Source organism: Notolepis coatsorum (assembly GCF_963971535.1).
Source record: "Notolepis coatsorum genome assembly, chromosome: 6".
Classification (NCBI taxonomy): Eukaryota; Metazoa; Chordata; class Actinopteri; order Aulopiformes; family Paralepididae; genus Notolepis; species Notolepis coatsorum.
Window position 1 is genome coordinate 65,320,957 of NC_140170.1, and position 15,958 is coordinate 65,336,914.

General features: G+C 43.6%; 1 protein-coding gene across 1 annotated transcript; it reads right to left on the minus strand.

Annotated features, from left to right (window-relative positions):
* Window positions 1-1,529: 1,529 nt before the first annotated feature.
* Window positions 1,530-9,467, minus strand: LOC311229516 (plasticin-like). Its single transcript, XM_084315593.1, has 9 exons — window positions 8,798-9,467; window positions 6,971-7,031; window positions 6,093-6,188; window positions 5,320-5,484; window positions 4,493-4,618; window positions 3,941-4,161; window positions 2,876-2,916; window positions 2,020-2,093; window positions 1,530-1,647 (listed from the first exon to the last, which is right to left on the minus strand). Exons 1-9 carry the CDS (start codon window positions 9,358-9,360, stop codon window positions 1,537-1,539), a joined length of 1,458 nt encoding a protein of 485 aa, XP_084171719.1. The 5' UTR covers window positions 9,361-9,467; the 3' UTR covers window positions 1,530-1,536.
* Between the last annotated feature and the right edge of the window lie 6,491 nt (window positions 9,468-15,958).

Below are 15,958 nucleotides of genomic sequence, written 5' to 3' on the forward strand. Positions count from 1 at the left end.
CATTCATTTTCTCCCTCCGCTCTCTCCCCCATGATTTCAGAATACCGGAAGTGTTGTGGTGGTCTATACCGTGACACCCCCTCCCCCATGCTGCTATGACACCCAAATTTCCCCAAGGGGATAAATAAATGAATATCTTATGTTATGTTATCTTATTTTGTATCCTTATTAAAAAAAAGTGTATACCGTCAGACTACACGACACAAGGCAAAAGGACACAGGTTTGCATTTGCTCCAGTTGCTTTTATTTGCATTTCACATGGTCATTTTTATATGGGTGCTAAATGCACACCCATCATTGCAAGGCATGTTTCATTTCACTAACATTCTGTTTCTCTGGAATGAGCTCAGTTGGCTAATGGTCATCATCCACTGGGTCCATCGTCACTCGGTCCTTGCGGTGGTTCTTGAAGTCCGTGATACACAGGCAATATTAACGGGGCAATGAATATGGGCAATCTCTCCAGCAACCGTGTGTCTCGTAGATGTCTTAAAACCCCACTAAGTCATCAGCAATGACTTCGTCCCCATTAACAATCCCCCCCATCTCTCTCATCCCGAAGCCGACAATAACCCTTTCACTATACCACACCACCAAAGGGTTAACCCTTTCACTGCGACAATACAGAAGGTTAACCCTCTCTCACTGCCACACGACAAAGGGTTAACCCTTTCACAGCCACACGACAGATGATTAACCCTTTCACTACCACACTACAGATGGTCTGTAGTGTGGTAGTGAAAGGGTTAACCTTCTGTCATGTGCTAGTGAAAGGGTTGTTACACCCATCTCCGTTGCCCACGTGTCATCGCCCTTACACTGGTAGAACGACAAAGCCACTCAAAACAAAGACTCGAGTCTCTACTGAGTCCTACTCTGGCGTCCAGGCTGTCCACTCACGTATACATAGTATACTATGTTGTATGTACTATGTTGTAGGGCTACTCTGGAAACAAAAATACAAAAATAACCCTCGTTCTGCATATTGATCGCTAAAACTCCCTTTGACTCGTCCTTAACCCCTTTGCTTAGGCTGTATTTCATTTTAACGCTACAAAAAGTCTGGTCCTCAAAAGTATTCGAAGGAATTGCACTGTAAATAAAGGCCTCAAGTGGTGTATCCATAAAGGGTTTTTTGGTTAGCCCCAGAGGTGACACAAACCTGTGTTTACTCGTTCTGTCAGCATGAATTAATTGGTCTTTAATAAGTAGCACTGAGGTGAAAGGAACCTGTGTGTGTACTCTCTCTATCAAGACGAAGTAGTTGTCCTAAGTAGCACCAAGGTGACACAGAGTGTTATTCTTTTAACATTGCATCTATATTGACAGACTCTCTGTTTCGCACAGATAACCTTGTAAAGTGTAGGATGGCAAGTGACAAATGAGGAATACGTATAGGCTTAGTTTTTAACGTGTTTCGTATGAGCTTGCTTTTTTTAGTTTTTTTTCTTCATATTTTCATCTTTTTAAAATTTTACTATCGTTGAACACTAACATCTGCACCTGGAACAAGCAACGTGTGTTTAACCATCATCCTAATCATCCCTGTCGTCCCTGTCATCCCTATCGTCTTGGTTTCCCTTCTTGTCGCTCCTATCATGGTGGCTTGAGTCCCTTTCCTTCTCCTTCCTGGACTCCTTGACCACCTGGTGGAGGAGGAGAAAAAACAGTCGGTCAATCAGTCGGTCAGTCTGGTCCAAACTCTTTCAAGGCATTTTCAGTTCCTAATCATTTAGAATGATTTTCGCTTTCTTAACCCTTTCACTACCACACTACAGGGGGTCAACCCTTTCACTACCACACTACAGAGGGTTAACCCTTTTACTACCACACTACAGAGGGTTAACCCGTTCAGTACCACACTACAGAGGGTTAACACGTTCACTACCACACTATGGAGGGTTAACCCTTTCACTACCACACTTCAGAAGGTTAACCTTTTCACTACCACACTACGGAGGGTTAACCCTTTCACTACCACACTATGGAGGGTTAACCCTTTCACTACCACACTTTACCTCTCCATCACGAGTCTCGATGGTCTTAATCACTACATTCTTCTTGCCATGGGATTCTGGGTGCTGTTCATAGTCTGTGATGGAGAGAAAAAGTCCAAATTAAGCCACGTTGCTACATTCAAATGCTCATTTCTGAATGGCTAACTCACTTTTTGACGATTCAGTTTTTTAATACTGAATCACCAGTCATATTGCCAATACTAGGATATTGTATAAAATGTAGTGCATTTACATGCACATTAATATCCCCCCCCCCCCCTGTAATTCAGGACATGGTTAAATCTTTAGGTCTGTGAATATAATTGCATATCCCTTTTTTAAACAGATAGTCTCAGATCCCAATTCTGAGGAGCCTAAATATTACGGCATGCTCCAGGTGGGTTCAGTGGTATCTGGGCTGTCATAGCTGTCTTTCTGTGTGTCAGAGTGGTTCCCATTCATTAAAGGCACAATCTGTCATTTAAATGCAAACAAAAGGGTAGCCCCACTACCGAAAATTCAAAACATGGGATTTGAACCTGCTATCACCTCCAAATGTATATCAATGAATCAATGTCAATGATTTAAGTGTGAGTTTACGTTGGTAAGGTCTGTACACATAGGAGAAAACTAAATCGGTTGAGAAAGATAGAAAAATCTTATTTTCCAAGTCAAACTCCTCAATTACATGTTTTGTTTCCAATATTCTGAATATTCTTTTCGTCATTTATCCAGGTTCATGACCTTAACCAGAATATGATCATCATCATCTAAAATGCTGTGTGCATGTAAATGCACGTACCAAAAGGGAACCCTTTAATTAATTGCTAACTTTCTATTTCATGTGATACAGGGAAAACAAAAAGATATATCTTACCCCTGTGGTGACCTCCATCATTCATCATGGGCATAGTGATCCTAAAGGAACACAATATAGCAATTAAGTGTTAGTATTTATGAGTGTTCATTAAAAGGAAGCAGACATGGAAGCGGACATGGCCGGTTAGCCTAGGCATTGTCCAACTAACACCCCTCCCGAAGGCTAACCGGCCATGTCCGCTTCCATTCATTGTGCTAAGCTAGGCTAACGTGTGGCCAGATAGCTTTCTACTGAACACACAGAGAGGGTACTGGTATCTATCTTCTTGTCTCTCTCTGGAGAAGACAAGACGGTAAGCTAATTTCCCAAAATGTTGCCGTGTTCCTTTACCCACTGGGAATCGTTAGTCACGCCTGAATTTTGATACGTTTCTATCAGTCTTTGTCATCAGTCTTGGACTATGGTGATGTAATCTACAGACATGCTGCGGCCTCAACCCTTAAATCCCTGGACTCTGTCCATCACTCTGCCCTCAGATTCACCACTAATGAGAGACGACACTCATCACTGTGTCCTTTATGAGAACGAAGGCTGGTTGGCCCTCTCTGACGGAGAGGCGCAACTAGGGGTGTAACGATGCATCGATTCTAATGTGTTAGAAATATCGATTTGAATATGTTAGAATCGATTTATAATCGAAATAAAAAAAAATGTATGTTTGTTTTTGTGTGTGTGTTGTTTTTATTGACCTATAGTCCATTCATGCTGAGTGAATCAGTTCCCCCAGCCACATTTGTGTATTCAACATTTTTGGGGGAATTAACTGGTAGAAAATGTATCGAAAATTAATCGAATCAAAATCGAATCGTGGTCAAATTAAGAGATTTCATGATGTATTGAATCGTTGCCTGAATAATCGTAATCTAATCGAATAGTTGTGGGGTTGAATAGTTACATCCCTAGGCGCAACACATTGGACTGTTGTGTTGATATATGTAAAGACGTTGAGTACTATCACATTACTCACAAGTGATTCGGATTTACTTTACAACTGGCCTCCTAAAGAATGAATTAAAAACAGAATCATAAGGGTGTCAACGCGTTCATTCTCCTCCTCCACACCTGCTCTCCTCCCCCTCCAGCAGCTTGCGGTAGGTGGCGATCTCGATGTCCAGAGCCATCTTGACGTTCAGGAGGTCCTGGTACTCCCTCAGGTGGCGGGCCATCTCGTCCTTCAGGTGGTGGATCTCGTCCTCCAGGCGGGTCACGCTGTCCTGGTAGTTGCCGCATTCGACGCCAAACTGGTCCTCCATCTCGCGCATCTGCCTCATCAGAGCCTCATTCTGAGACACACACACACACACACACACACACACACACACACACACACACACACACACACACACACACACACACACACACACACACACACACACACACACACACACACACACACACACACACACACACACACACACACACACATTCAGAAAAACACACACGCCATCAGGCTCCAGGACCGTGTGCATGGTCTGCTGCCAGCTTTTCACAATAAATAAAATAAGAATTTGTTTGTTCCTACTTGCTTGCCTGGGTAAATAAAGGTTAAATAAATGTAAAAAAAAAATGTTTTTTTTTACCAATACCGATAATTTCCCTAGTAATAATTCTCACCGTGTTCTTTAGGGCGTCCACCTCACAGCTGAGGGACTGGATCTGCCTCCGGGACTCGTTGGAGTCCTGCTTGGCCTGCCTCAGGGAGTCGGTGTTGCGCTTCGCAGAGTCGGTCAAATCGGCAAACTGCAAGAGGAACGGGCGCACAAAGGCAAGTTGATTCACTGATAATTTATGCATAATATGCAGCCTCCTTGCATACATTGTACATAAATACTGTTTTTTGTCTAACTTCCTCTACTAATTTTATTCCCTTCTCTTTTGCTTTATACATTTCTTTCTCAATATCTCTATTGGCTTAAGAACTGCAAGGTTCTAGGTCACCTTTTCGTGTCCCTTAGGGACTAGTAGCTTGTAGGTCAGCTTGTATAACAGCTATGTACAGTTGAGTCACTGACAGATGACAACTAATTCAGTAGGGGGGTGGTTAGGGGAGTGGTTGGGGGTGTGGTTATGGGGAGTGGTTGGGGGAGTGGTTAGGGGAGTGGTTAGGGGTGTGGTTAGGGGAGTGGTTGCGGGAGTGGTTAGGGGAGTGGTTAGGGATGGATTTAAGAGCTAATTGTTCACATCTAGTACCTAACTGCCAAGGTGTTGAAAATGCAGACAAATTTTACATAGTCTTTTCTCAGCGTTTCTCTGCTCTGTCACTTTCAAAGATTCAAATAAGCAAATATTTTCAAAGCTTACATTATATACTTTCATAATCTGTCTAAAAATCAAAAAATCTGAAAAATTACAGAGGGAGCCATGAGGCTGCAAAGTGCTGGACCCGGTCTCATAATAATATGTCTGTGTGTCTCATCTGGCTGTCCCGTGTGTCTCAATACCTTGGACTTGTACCAGTCTTCGGATTCGATCATGTTCTTGGAGGCGATGCTCTCATACTGAGACCTGATGTCCCTCAGAGCAGAGGTCAGGTCGGGCCTGGCGCTCTGGTCCATCTCCACCTTCAGCTGCTGGGTCTGGACACTCACTTGCACATCCTGGATCTCCTGATCACGCACACACACACGCACACAAACACGTGATGACTTGCCAATGCTGCAATGCTATTGTGTCTGCGTTCATTCCCACTAATGTCATTTCAAACCAAATTCCAAAGAAACTTGAACTCTTAACTTGACTTGACAACTGGAAGCACCAAACATTTAATACCTATGCTTGCCAGGTATCATATTTATAGTAATGACTATAATGTAATTACTATACATTTTAACTGTAATTTGACTGTTCTGCTTCATGTAATACACACCTTGTAATTGTATCTGGTTGTTTGTTTGATGTGTGTTTTAATTGTTCCCCTTACCTCTGTGATGTATGTACAGTATCGTCTGTCTCTTTTCTATTTTATTTTATTTCCCCCCTGTTACTCTCCGAGAGGCCCGTTTGTCATTGTAAATAAGAATCTGTTCTTAATTGACCTGCCTGGTTAAATAAATTAATTGTTTTCTATAAAAAATACAATCAAAATTAAGAATGAGCCATTTGGGTTCTGATGAAGGCAGAAGTACATATAAGTGACAAGTGATTCCAGGCACCTTCCTGACACCGGCTGTTATCTCCGGAGGCCTGGCGCTGACGGGAGGGAAGCAGCACTAACCTCATCGTGGAGCTTCTTCAGGAACTCAATCTCGTCCATCAGAGACTCGATCTTCCTCTCCAGCTCCAGGCGAGAGAGAGTGGCATCGTCCACATCCTACAGGAAGGGATGAGGTGAGATTATCTCCCCTTCTCTCACAATCTCATCCGATGATCTCTCAGAAGTCCTCACTGTTTAGAATCGTGGTTACTTTTACGTCAACAAAAACAACACTTTGATACACTGTAATAACAAGTAAAGTTGTGATTATGAAGATTTAGTGTGTGGGGGCGGGGGGGTTCTTTAGAGATGGGGTTAGAGAGTAGACTGAACCAAGGGCATAGGTTTGGTTTCAACATGGGGGGGTTGTCTGGTCGTCCTCCACCTGGACACGTTTTGCATCAAACGCTTAATTTCCTGCATTCTGGTGTACTTTTATGAGAGGCATGTTTGCAAGGTGAGATGGTATGGTCCTGTAGGGGTGTCTGAAATAGTTGGTTAATATATAGTTACAGGTAAGAAGGATAAATAGATGTTTTGACCCCCTCATCTTTTACCTCTTTTGGGGAGGGGGTTGTCTTTCATATTAGCTGTATTTTTTTTTAAGGGGACAAATGTACCTCTTCTCAATATTGAGGAGGGCATGTCCCATGCAACCCCCCCCCCCCCCCCCCCCCTAAATCCATGCCTGTCAAACTGGCTGTGTGTGTCCTGTCATACCATCAGTCACCACCGTGTGTCACTGTTACATAACTGTAATGAGAGGAAACAAAGCTGTCTTGAGTTTGATGCGATATCTGAGCCAATGCAACATTACAATTCGATTATCGTGCCGTACGATGAGATTGTAGACTCTGTGTCTGTAGAGACTCTGCCTCGTCTGGGCTGTGACTGTTTACCTTGCGGAAGAGAATCAGGTTGCTCTCGGCTTCTGACTTCTTCTGGTTCTCTTCATCCAACCTTTGATGAGAGAGAGAGAAAGAAAGAGAGAAAAGAGAGAGAGAAAGAAAGAGAGAGAGAAAAGAAAAGAGAGAGAGAGAGAGAGAGAGACACACAGACAGACAGAGATTACAGAGTGGAATAAATCCATGCAATTAGCTAAAACATTTACACATCCTGTAAACTATGGGTTCTTCTGGTGGGACCCCATTATGACAACAGAAGTAATACCAGTTGTCTTTCACTCAACTCAACATTGCTGTAAATGAGGGCAACATCAGTGATATTTTTGAGTTTGAATTCATATGTTTGTGATATGTTTAAATGAGCCCCACAATAAGAATAAAAGAATGTGGGTCCCTGATTTGAAAAACACTCGATACATACATTACATTCCACCTCAGATCTAAAGAGGTCGCACAGGGAGGGGCTGCTCCCCCCCCCCTCCCCAGATCTGGCTAAGCACCAGCAGAAAGGGTCACCTACGCCGGCTACACCCGTCGTCTCCTGTATTTTATGGGATAACACTGACACTGGTCACGGGCCAACGTCGAACCTGCAGGGCAAGATGTGTTGCAGCTGAAGGGTAAACCCGCTGAAACTAATTCTACCAACTTTTCCAAAAAAATTGATTTTAAGCCTATATAAATATTTATGATTGAAATTCATTGTACATATCGCTGCTGTCGGGACAAAACCTCATAACTCCATTTTTTGAATTTTTTTATTATTATATAAATCAACTCCGTAGATCATCCTCCATATGTGTGTGTGGGTTTTACAAAGTTTAAACAATGGGAAAGCATTAAACCGATCATCTGTCTAAACCTCCTAACTCTATTCACCCTCAAATCTGTGTTAGTTTTTTTCATCTGCTGAAAAGTTGGGTTTTTGGAGTTATGAGGTTTTGTCCCGACAGCAGCGATATTATAGTGAGTAGTAGTATCAGATTGATACAGGTGGAAATGGGAGCATTTTGAAGCACACCCATGTCCCCCCCCCCCCTCCTCAAACTTTCATCACCAGGCCCCAACTTTTGTAACCAAAGACTTTTAGTTCCTCCCCCTCCTACACCCCTCCAGTTCCTCCAGTCACTCACAAGTCCCCAAATCTTCTATTCCCTCCCTGAGTTTACAAATTTTACTTGTATTCCTCACTCCCGTCTTAACTTCTCTTTCAAATGAATACTTCAACCCTCTTTTTTGTGTATGAGTTACACATTGAATGGACAATGGTCCGCATTTATATAGCAGTTTTTATCCAAAGCGCTTTACAATCTTTGTTCCTCACGTTCACCCATTCACTCACACATTCACTCACACAGACGGCAGAGGCGACCATCTAAGGTGCCAACCTGCTCATATACTTACAGGATTATATTTACAGGATTTAATACTTAATATCAACCTTGTACTTTTCCCAGTATCTGCACATGATTATCTTTTATGGCATTTCTCGTGATTGCTACCAGGTTTCCATTCAGAAATCAACAAAGTAACAAAGTATCCATCTATCTGTCTGCCTACCCATCCGCCCACCCATCCCTCCATCCCTCCACCCATCCACCCATCCTTCCATCTCTCCCTCCATCCCTCCACCCATCCACCTACCCACCCATCCACCCATCCATTCATCCATCCATCCCTCCACCCATCCATCCATCCATCCCTCCACCCATCCACCCATCCCTCCATCCCTCCCTCCATCCCTCCACCCATCCATCCATCTATCCCTCCACCCATCCATCCACCCATCCCTCCATCCATCCATCCATCCACCCAACCCACCTCTGCTTGAGCGTGTTCACGTCCTCGGCCAGGTTGTCCCTCTCCAGCTGGTAGTGGTCCCTCTCCTTGCCCACGGTGTCCAGCTGGCGCCGCAGCTCCCTCAGCTCGTCCTGGAACAGGACGGTGGCCCGGTTGGACTTTCCCTGCTGCTCCTGACCTTTGAACTGGCTGAGCTCCTGCTGGAGCCCGCTGTTCTGCGTCTCCAGGTAGCGCACCTTATCGATGAAGCTTGCGAAGCGGTCGTTGAGGTCCTGCAGCTCGGCCTTCTCGTTGCTCCGGGTGGTCAGGAACTCGGCGTTGACGGCGTCGGCCAGGGTGAAGTCCACCTTCTCGTAGCTGAGGCGCGGGGGCTGGGTGCTGGACCGGGACCGGTGCTGCTGGTGGTAGTTGGTGGCGCGCATGGGCACCGAGGGGGACATGGAGCGCATGGAGTACCGGCCCCCGGAGGAGTGGGGCATGCGGGAGGAGACAGGGGAGTAGGAGGACATGGAGACGCCGCCGGGGCTCCCGAAGGTGCGGCGGTACGAGGTGGAGGCGGAGGCGCGGGCTGAAGGATGGCTCATGGTGACTCTTCTTCTTCTTCTTCTTCTTTCTCTGTCTGTTTACTTCTTCTTCTTCCTCTCTTCGTCTCTTGTCCCTTGTAGTCTTCAGAGGTCGCAGAGCAGCTGGATGCCAGTATGGAGCGATGCAACACAACGCCTAACTGGAGCGCTCCAGGGGTTTATATACCCAAGCTGGACATCCCATCTGCCTTGCGCCTTCCTCTCCCCACCCCTCTTTCCCCCCACCCCTCCCTCCTCTCTCCTCCACCCACCCCACCAGAACCCTTCCTTCTTCCATCCATCAGTCTCTAGGCACACGATAGGCCACTCCCTAGCCCTGACACGGACCCTCCCTCCTTGACTGGGCTTTTTCCCCTTTGTCTCTCTCTCTCTCTCTCTCTCTCTCTCTCTCTCTCTCTCTCTCTCTCTCTCTCTCTCTCTCTCTCTGCAGGGCATGACTGTGCAATTCTATCCTCCAGAGATTGTATGCAGTGTATCCACTAATCTGGGCTGTAGGTCCCAGTTGTCTAATAATATGAGTGGCATTAATTGCTACTGATCATCATGTAGCGTTCAGGAAAACGCAGACGTTGTAAAATACTTCAGTAATCTCATTTGAGAAGCTGTGGATATCCGCACACCTTAGCACTTCTTAGCATGTGTTGGAGGTGTTTTATGCAGAATTTGCAGGACTGGTAAGGGGTTAAGAGTAGGGGGTGAGGCAAACATAGACCAATGAAAGCAGACCTGCCTGCAGTATTCCTGCTACACTACACTAATACACACTATTGCACCAGAACACTAGTACACTATTACACTATGACACTATTATACTATCACACACAATTACACATGAGCAGTGGCGTCCTTTCACTAAAAGGCAAGGTATGGCGAGGATGGGGGGGGGGGTCAAATCAGTTGTGCAATAGTCACTTTTGGTGAGTTGTTTCTATACAATTCAGTTATATGACATTTAGGTATGACACAGGACTACACAAGCATTTTTAGTATAGAAATGTATCAACAGACTAAAGCAGGGAACCACAATATTTTGCCTACGAATTATGCAGAATGTAATATCATAACTGTCTATTACTTTTCTTGCAATTGAGCCAATTTTCCTTAGGTACGGTTTTGAGGTGTGTGTTCAACAGAATGTTGTATCAAAAACACATTCACAAAAAGTATGGGTTACTGAATGCTGAACTGCACTATTATAATCACTAAGCCAGACCTTACCTGTGTCCCTGTATCACTTGTCTCTGCTGCCCTTTGATAAAAAATGTCCCTATGTCCATTTTCCTTTTTTTTGGGGCATATTTCAGTTAGTCACAGCAAAAGTCACCTAGTAAAAGTGAGATAATTGACAATATCAAAACATGCTAGGGCTGTACCGAATAGTTCGAAGCTTCGTTCATAATGTTGACATTCAAATTCTAAATCAACATAAAAAATTGTAATTTTTTTTTTTTTACATTTTTATTTGCCAAGGTATGGCGAGTGCCATACCTTGCCATACCAAATGGACGCCCCTGCACACGAGTACACTATTATATTATTACGCACTATTACACTATTTGTAAGGGTTAGACAAAACTATTTTGATTATATTTTTGTTATGCTACATACATTTATTTTATTTGTAGCGCCCCCCTAGTGGTCGATTTGAATAGCACTTTCAGGGTATGTTTCAGATACTTATGTATTGTGGACTGCAAGTTCTATGATGATTGACCAAATGTGCTGAGCCACGCCCCTTTGAAGTTAATTGGTCAATATCCTTCAAAATGCAATTAGATATCAACAACCCTTATACAACCTTTGATAAGCGTATTCCAGTAATGATCCACAGAAAATGTGGTAACAATTGGACCTATGGTGGAGAGGTTAAAAATGTGTTTTTCCAAAAATTCTAAATGGTGTAAAATCCAATATGGCAGACTTTATGGGTCCTTGGGGCAAATTTTTAGAGTGAGGGTAGATGGATATCTCATATCTGTACCAAGTTTAGTGTAAATTGGACTTGCAGAGTAGGAGTTATGTACATTTTCAATAATAAAAAGAAACGTCCTGGCCTGCAGGCAACCTATGTGGCAAGTTTCATCCACCACAGCCTCGTAGTTGCTGAGATTAGCTCTGGATAGACAGACAGACATACACACACGTCACACTACTGATTCCATTATCTCTCCCCAGGCACCAGGTACCAGTCTGATCCATTACATTAAGAATTGGTCAACATCAAGGACGAGGCAAAATTATTACTTTCATGGCTCCAGGCCAAGCCACTTATTGGCAATGAAAATACACTCAAATGGTACATTTTCGGATATCCACTCAATCAAGACACAACAGTCACCTCTGACTCAAAAAAGATTAATGACACTTTTAGAGAATTGTATTCACAACTGTAGGCTATTAGCGCAGAGGTCAACTTTGATCATAAAACATTTGAAAAGTTTATTGATGGTCTCAAAATACTGAAATTTTCCGAGGAAGAGGCTGGGGAATTGGGGAGACCAATCACTCTTGTAGAACTCAGAGAGACGATTGCTGAAATGCAGAGAGGTAAGGCACCGGGTTGGGATGGGATCCCTCCTGAGTTTTACTTGGCATTCTGGGACCAGTTGGGCCCATTGCTGTTCGAGATGATTCAACATGCTATTGAACAGGGGGGATTCTCGAGAGAGACGTTAACATGGCCTTCAGGGCTGTACGCTAAGCTTTTTCACTAGGGGCACAGGTGCCCCTAAATGAAAAATTTAGGGGCACAGAATCTTTTTTAGGGGCACTTTTTTTAAATAACAATTTTACCATTATAGTGCACAAAAATATGTTCCTCCTGCCTCATTACTGTGGTCCTTTTATTTAACATTTAAGTGCTTTTGTTTTCAGGTTTGTGTCTTTTATAATGAACCAACTGAAGTATTACCACAGCTGCAAAAATGTCTTCTTTCATTGATAACAGTGTATTAACAGTGTTCATTAGGGATGGCTGCGGTAGCACTTTCCAGACCGCATCAGCTGGAACAGTCCATGGTTGGGGTGATTAAGGTCCTTGATCATTTTCAGGGCTTTTTTAATGCACCGGCTCTCATATATTTCCTGGATGGAGGGAAGCTCACATCCACAGATCTTTTGAGCTGTCCTCACGACTCTGCTCAGCGCTCTGAGGTTGAGGTCGGTGCAGTTCCCCCTCCAGGCGGTAATTCACCCCATCAGGACGCTCTCTGTTGTCCCTCTGTAGAACACCTTCAGGATCTTGGGTGTCATGCCGAATTTCTTCAGCCTCCTGAGGTGGTAGAGGCGTTGTTGGGCCTTTTTTACCACATGATTTGTGTCGACGTCCCAGGTGAGTTTTTTGGTGATGTGGACACACAGAGAAACTTAAAGCTGCTGACTCTCTCCACTGCAGCCCCGTCAATGGTGATGGGGTCCAGCTTCTCTCCCCCTCTCCTGTAGTCTATGACCAGCTCTTTAGTTTTTTCCACATTGAGGGAGAGGTTGTTCTCCTGTCTCTTGTCAACCTCTCTCCTGTAGGCCGTTTCGTCACTCTTGGTGATTCGGCCTATCACTGTGGTGTCATCGGCTAATTTAATTACTGTGTTGGAGCTGTGCGTGGCTACGCAGTCATAGGTGTACAGTGAGTAGAGGAGAGGGCTCAGGACGCAGCCCTGGGGGGTTCCAGTGTTGAGAGTCAGGGGGGCGGAGGTGTGAGGGCCCATCCTCACCACCTGGTGTCAATCCGACAGGAAGTCCAGGATCCAGTCACACAGACTGGGGTTGACTCCTAGTTCCCTGAGTTTGGTGTCGAGTCTGGCGGGGACTATGGTGAGCTGTAGTCCACAAACAGCATCCTCACATAGTTCTCCGCCTTCTCCAAGTGGGTGGTGGCCTCATGTAAAGACTGGATTTATTCAAGGTCGATTAGCCGCAGATAATCTTAGGAGACTGTTACATGTAATTGACAACAGTAAGAATACTACAACTCCGGCCACGGTTCTGTCTAGATGCCATGAAGGCATTCGATAGACTAGAATGGTCATTTCTTTGGACGGTACTGGAGGCCCTGGGACTTGGAAAGGAATTTATACACATGATTAAGGTTCTCTATGCCTCACCGTCAGCAATGATAATGACTATAAAAAAATTATTATGCTCCACACTCTTCCCGGTGTCTAGATCTTCCAGACAGGGTTGTCGTCTGAGCCCCGGACTATTTTCGCTTTCCCTTATAGTAAAAGGGGGTGGTTCTACCTCTAAAAACCAGATCTATAATAATTCCCCTGCGTTGTGTCTTGTCCGTCTGTTAAACCCCTTTTACTTATAAAAAACCAGCACGGTCTTGTTATAACGGCGGCGAGAATAGGAAGCATCAAATAAGGAGGCAGAGAATTAAGTTACTGTAAAAACCCGCTTTTATTGGCAGAGTCAAAAAGTGAATAACAAGGAAAAATAGATTGTGCAATGATATAAGTGTACTCAAGTACTATGCCACCGATCACTTATATCAGACTAATCAAAAAGTAGATTAAAGAATGGTCAATGTAGGCCCGATGGTGGTCGAGTCTTCTTCCTGGAAAACAAAGAGATCCTGTTTCTCGTTCAAGTCGCTTCGCCGCCTGCTTCCGGTGGTGAGTTAAAAAAGCGTGTCCGTCTGTGTGTTCTGTTCGCTCTACCTAACATGCTAGTTTTAAAGCCTTTACTCCTCCCCTTTGGGATGAGCTAAAGTCTTACGTCAGAGGGGAAGACCTCTTCATTCTGATTGGCTAAGGCGCATAGTCTGCCATTTTGTGTCACCAACTAGGGAGACCTTTGAATTCTAGGGGCAGTCTTGACTATTTTTAAAGTACAAACGTACTATTCGGTTTTAACGTTTTTAAAGCATGTTGCATTCCATTTTACTGACTAATAGATTAAAGATCAGTTGTGACAAGGCTTATACAATGACTGTAAGTCTTTTCCTGGTATTTTTAGATGTTTAGAACTGTATTTAGCCTTCTTTGTTCTTTTTAACAAGAGCAAGGGAATCTATCTTTCTATATTTCAAGTAAAAGGTTATTTTATTATCTAGTTAGTATTTTAAGTCTACTTGCAACGTTTTTCTTTAATCCAACTAGGTTTTTGTTATCTAATTTATCCTTTAATAAGTCTAAAAACGGCCGGGGTTGTCTTAAACTGATTGGAATTAAAAGGTCTCTATTTTACCGTTATTTTCCTGTATAGTTCAAAGGTCTAATACCATCATAATTACGTTTGAAACCAAAACTAGCTGCCTGGCTTTTCGCCAGGAAGGGAGGGGCCATTTCAACCACCAGTCGCTTTTTGAAGCAATCGGAGCAGATGGTCCCCTTGAAATGTGTCAACTACAGTTGGGGGAAGTAATCACGCTATGGCTTAAGGGTCCGTGACAGTCCCATTGTTCAAATAGCCAAAGGCCTCCGGTAGATTTCTATAGCTTGACTGTAAAATAGAGCGGGTGAGACTAGTTACTCAATAGCCCTTTTGTTTTTATTGTTTACCTGGCAAGTCAGGTCAGCCTGAAGGCGGTACTCCTATTGTCTCAGGAAAGCCAGAATCACTGACTATATTTAAATCCAGTGCCTTATGGTGTTACTTTCAGAGGACCTGAGGCCCACCGCAGTATTCACTAACAAATGTAACTACTATTTGGGGGAAATACAGCTATCTAAGGTGTCGTGCACTGGCCTTACAATTATCAGCTTCGTCCAGTAGCCTGTTGACCTATCTTGGGAAAATGCAGACTTCATCATATTTTCCCACCCTTATTTTATAACAAGTTTGATCCGATAATTCTACCACACCCTCTAACCATTAGCCCAATTCATTAGACAATCAGAAGAAATCGCCCATATAATAATCAATGAGACACCACACAAAATACCTCTATATGCAGATGACTTATTAACTTTCATGGAAGATCCCTCCCAATCAGCCTCAAAGTTACTTAATATAATCGATGACTTCGGTAAATTATCGGGCTTCAAGATTAACTGGCCCAAATCAGCTTATCTTCCTCTTAATACTTTCGGGGCCATTTGGATCCGTCTAAAATCACTCTAGACGGCCATAGTAAGGGAAATATATGAAAATCTGCAAACTAAATCCTTACCAATCAATTTCTTCACTAATGTGTTTGTAAAGGTGTGTAGTAAGATGTATTAAAAAGTTGAAGTTCAAATCCTGTATGTTTTTTCGTAACAACTGCTCAAACTTGAGGTACCGAATACCGATTTTCGAAAAATCTAAGAATTTCTGTTTGGCCTTGGGTAACTTGTGAGGGGTCAAACTAGGGTTTTTAGTTGATTGCAATCATGTATTTTTAACTAAAATTATTCCTTGGTTGAAAAAAGGCCACGCCCACTCTTATATTTAAATTCGAAAGTAGCTTTATTTGTAGTTACAAGTAGTTACAAGTGCTGATCACTTCAGAAGTCAATCTCTGAGTCTTCTCCAGACTCACCAACATCATGACCACAATTCTTGCATGAAATTCCTTTACAGACTCCACATGCTGAGATGCACTTAACGCCATTCCTCTTGCAGCTGCACCGCCGGTTGCTGCAATCTCTGTCACAGTTGCAGCTTGTGAACTGCA

What these genes read in the sequence shown, in the direction of transcription:
- LOC311229516 (XM_084315593.1), bottom strand. Translation starts at nt 9,360, where the DNA reads ATGAGCCATCCTTCAGCCCGCGCCTCCGCCTCCACCTCGTACCGCCGC. An exon ending in AAGACTGGTACAAGTCCAAG is followed by an intron (nt 4,619 to 5,319) that starts GTATTGAGACAC and finishes TTCCTCTTGCAG; the next exon opens with TTTGCCGATTTGACCGACTC. An exon ending in TGGACGCCCTAAAGAACACG is followed by an intron (nt 4,162 to 4,492) that starts GTGAGAATTATT and finishes TGTGTGTCTCAG; the next exon opens with AATGAGGCTCTGATGAGGCA.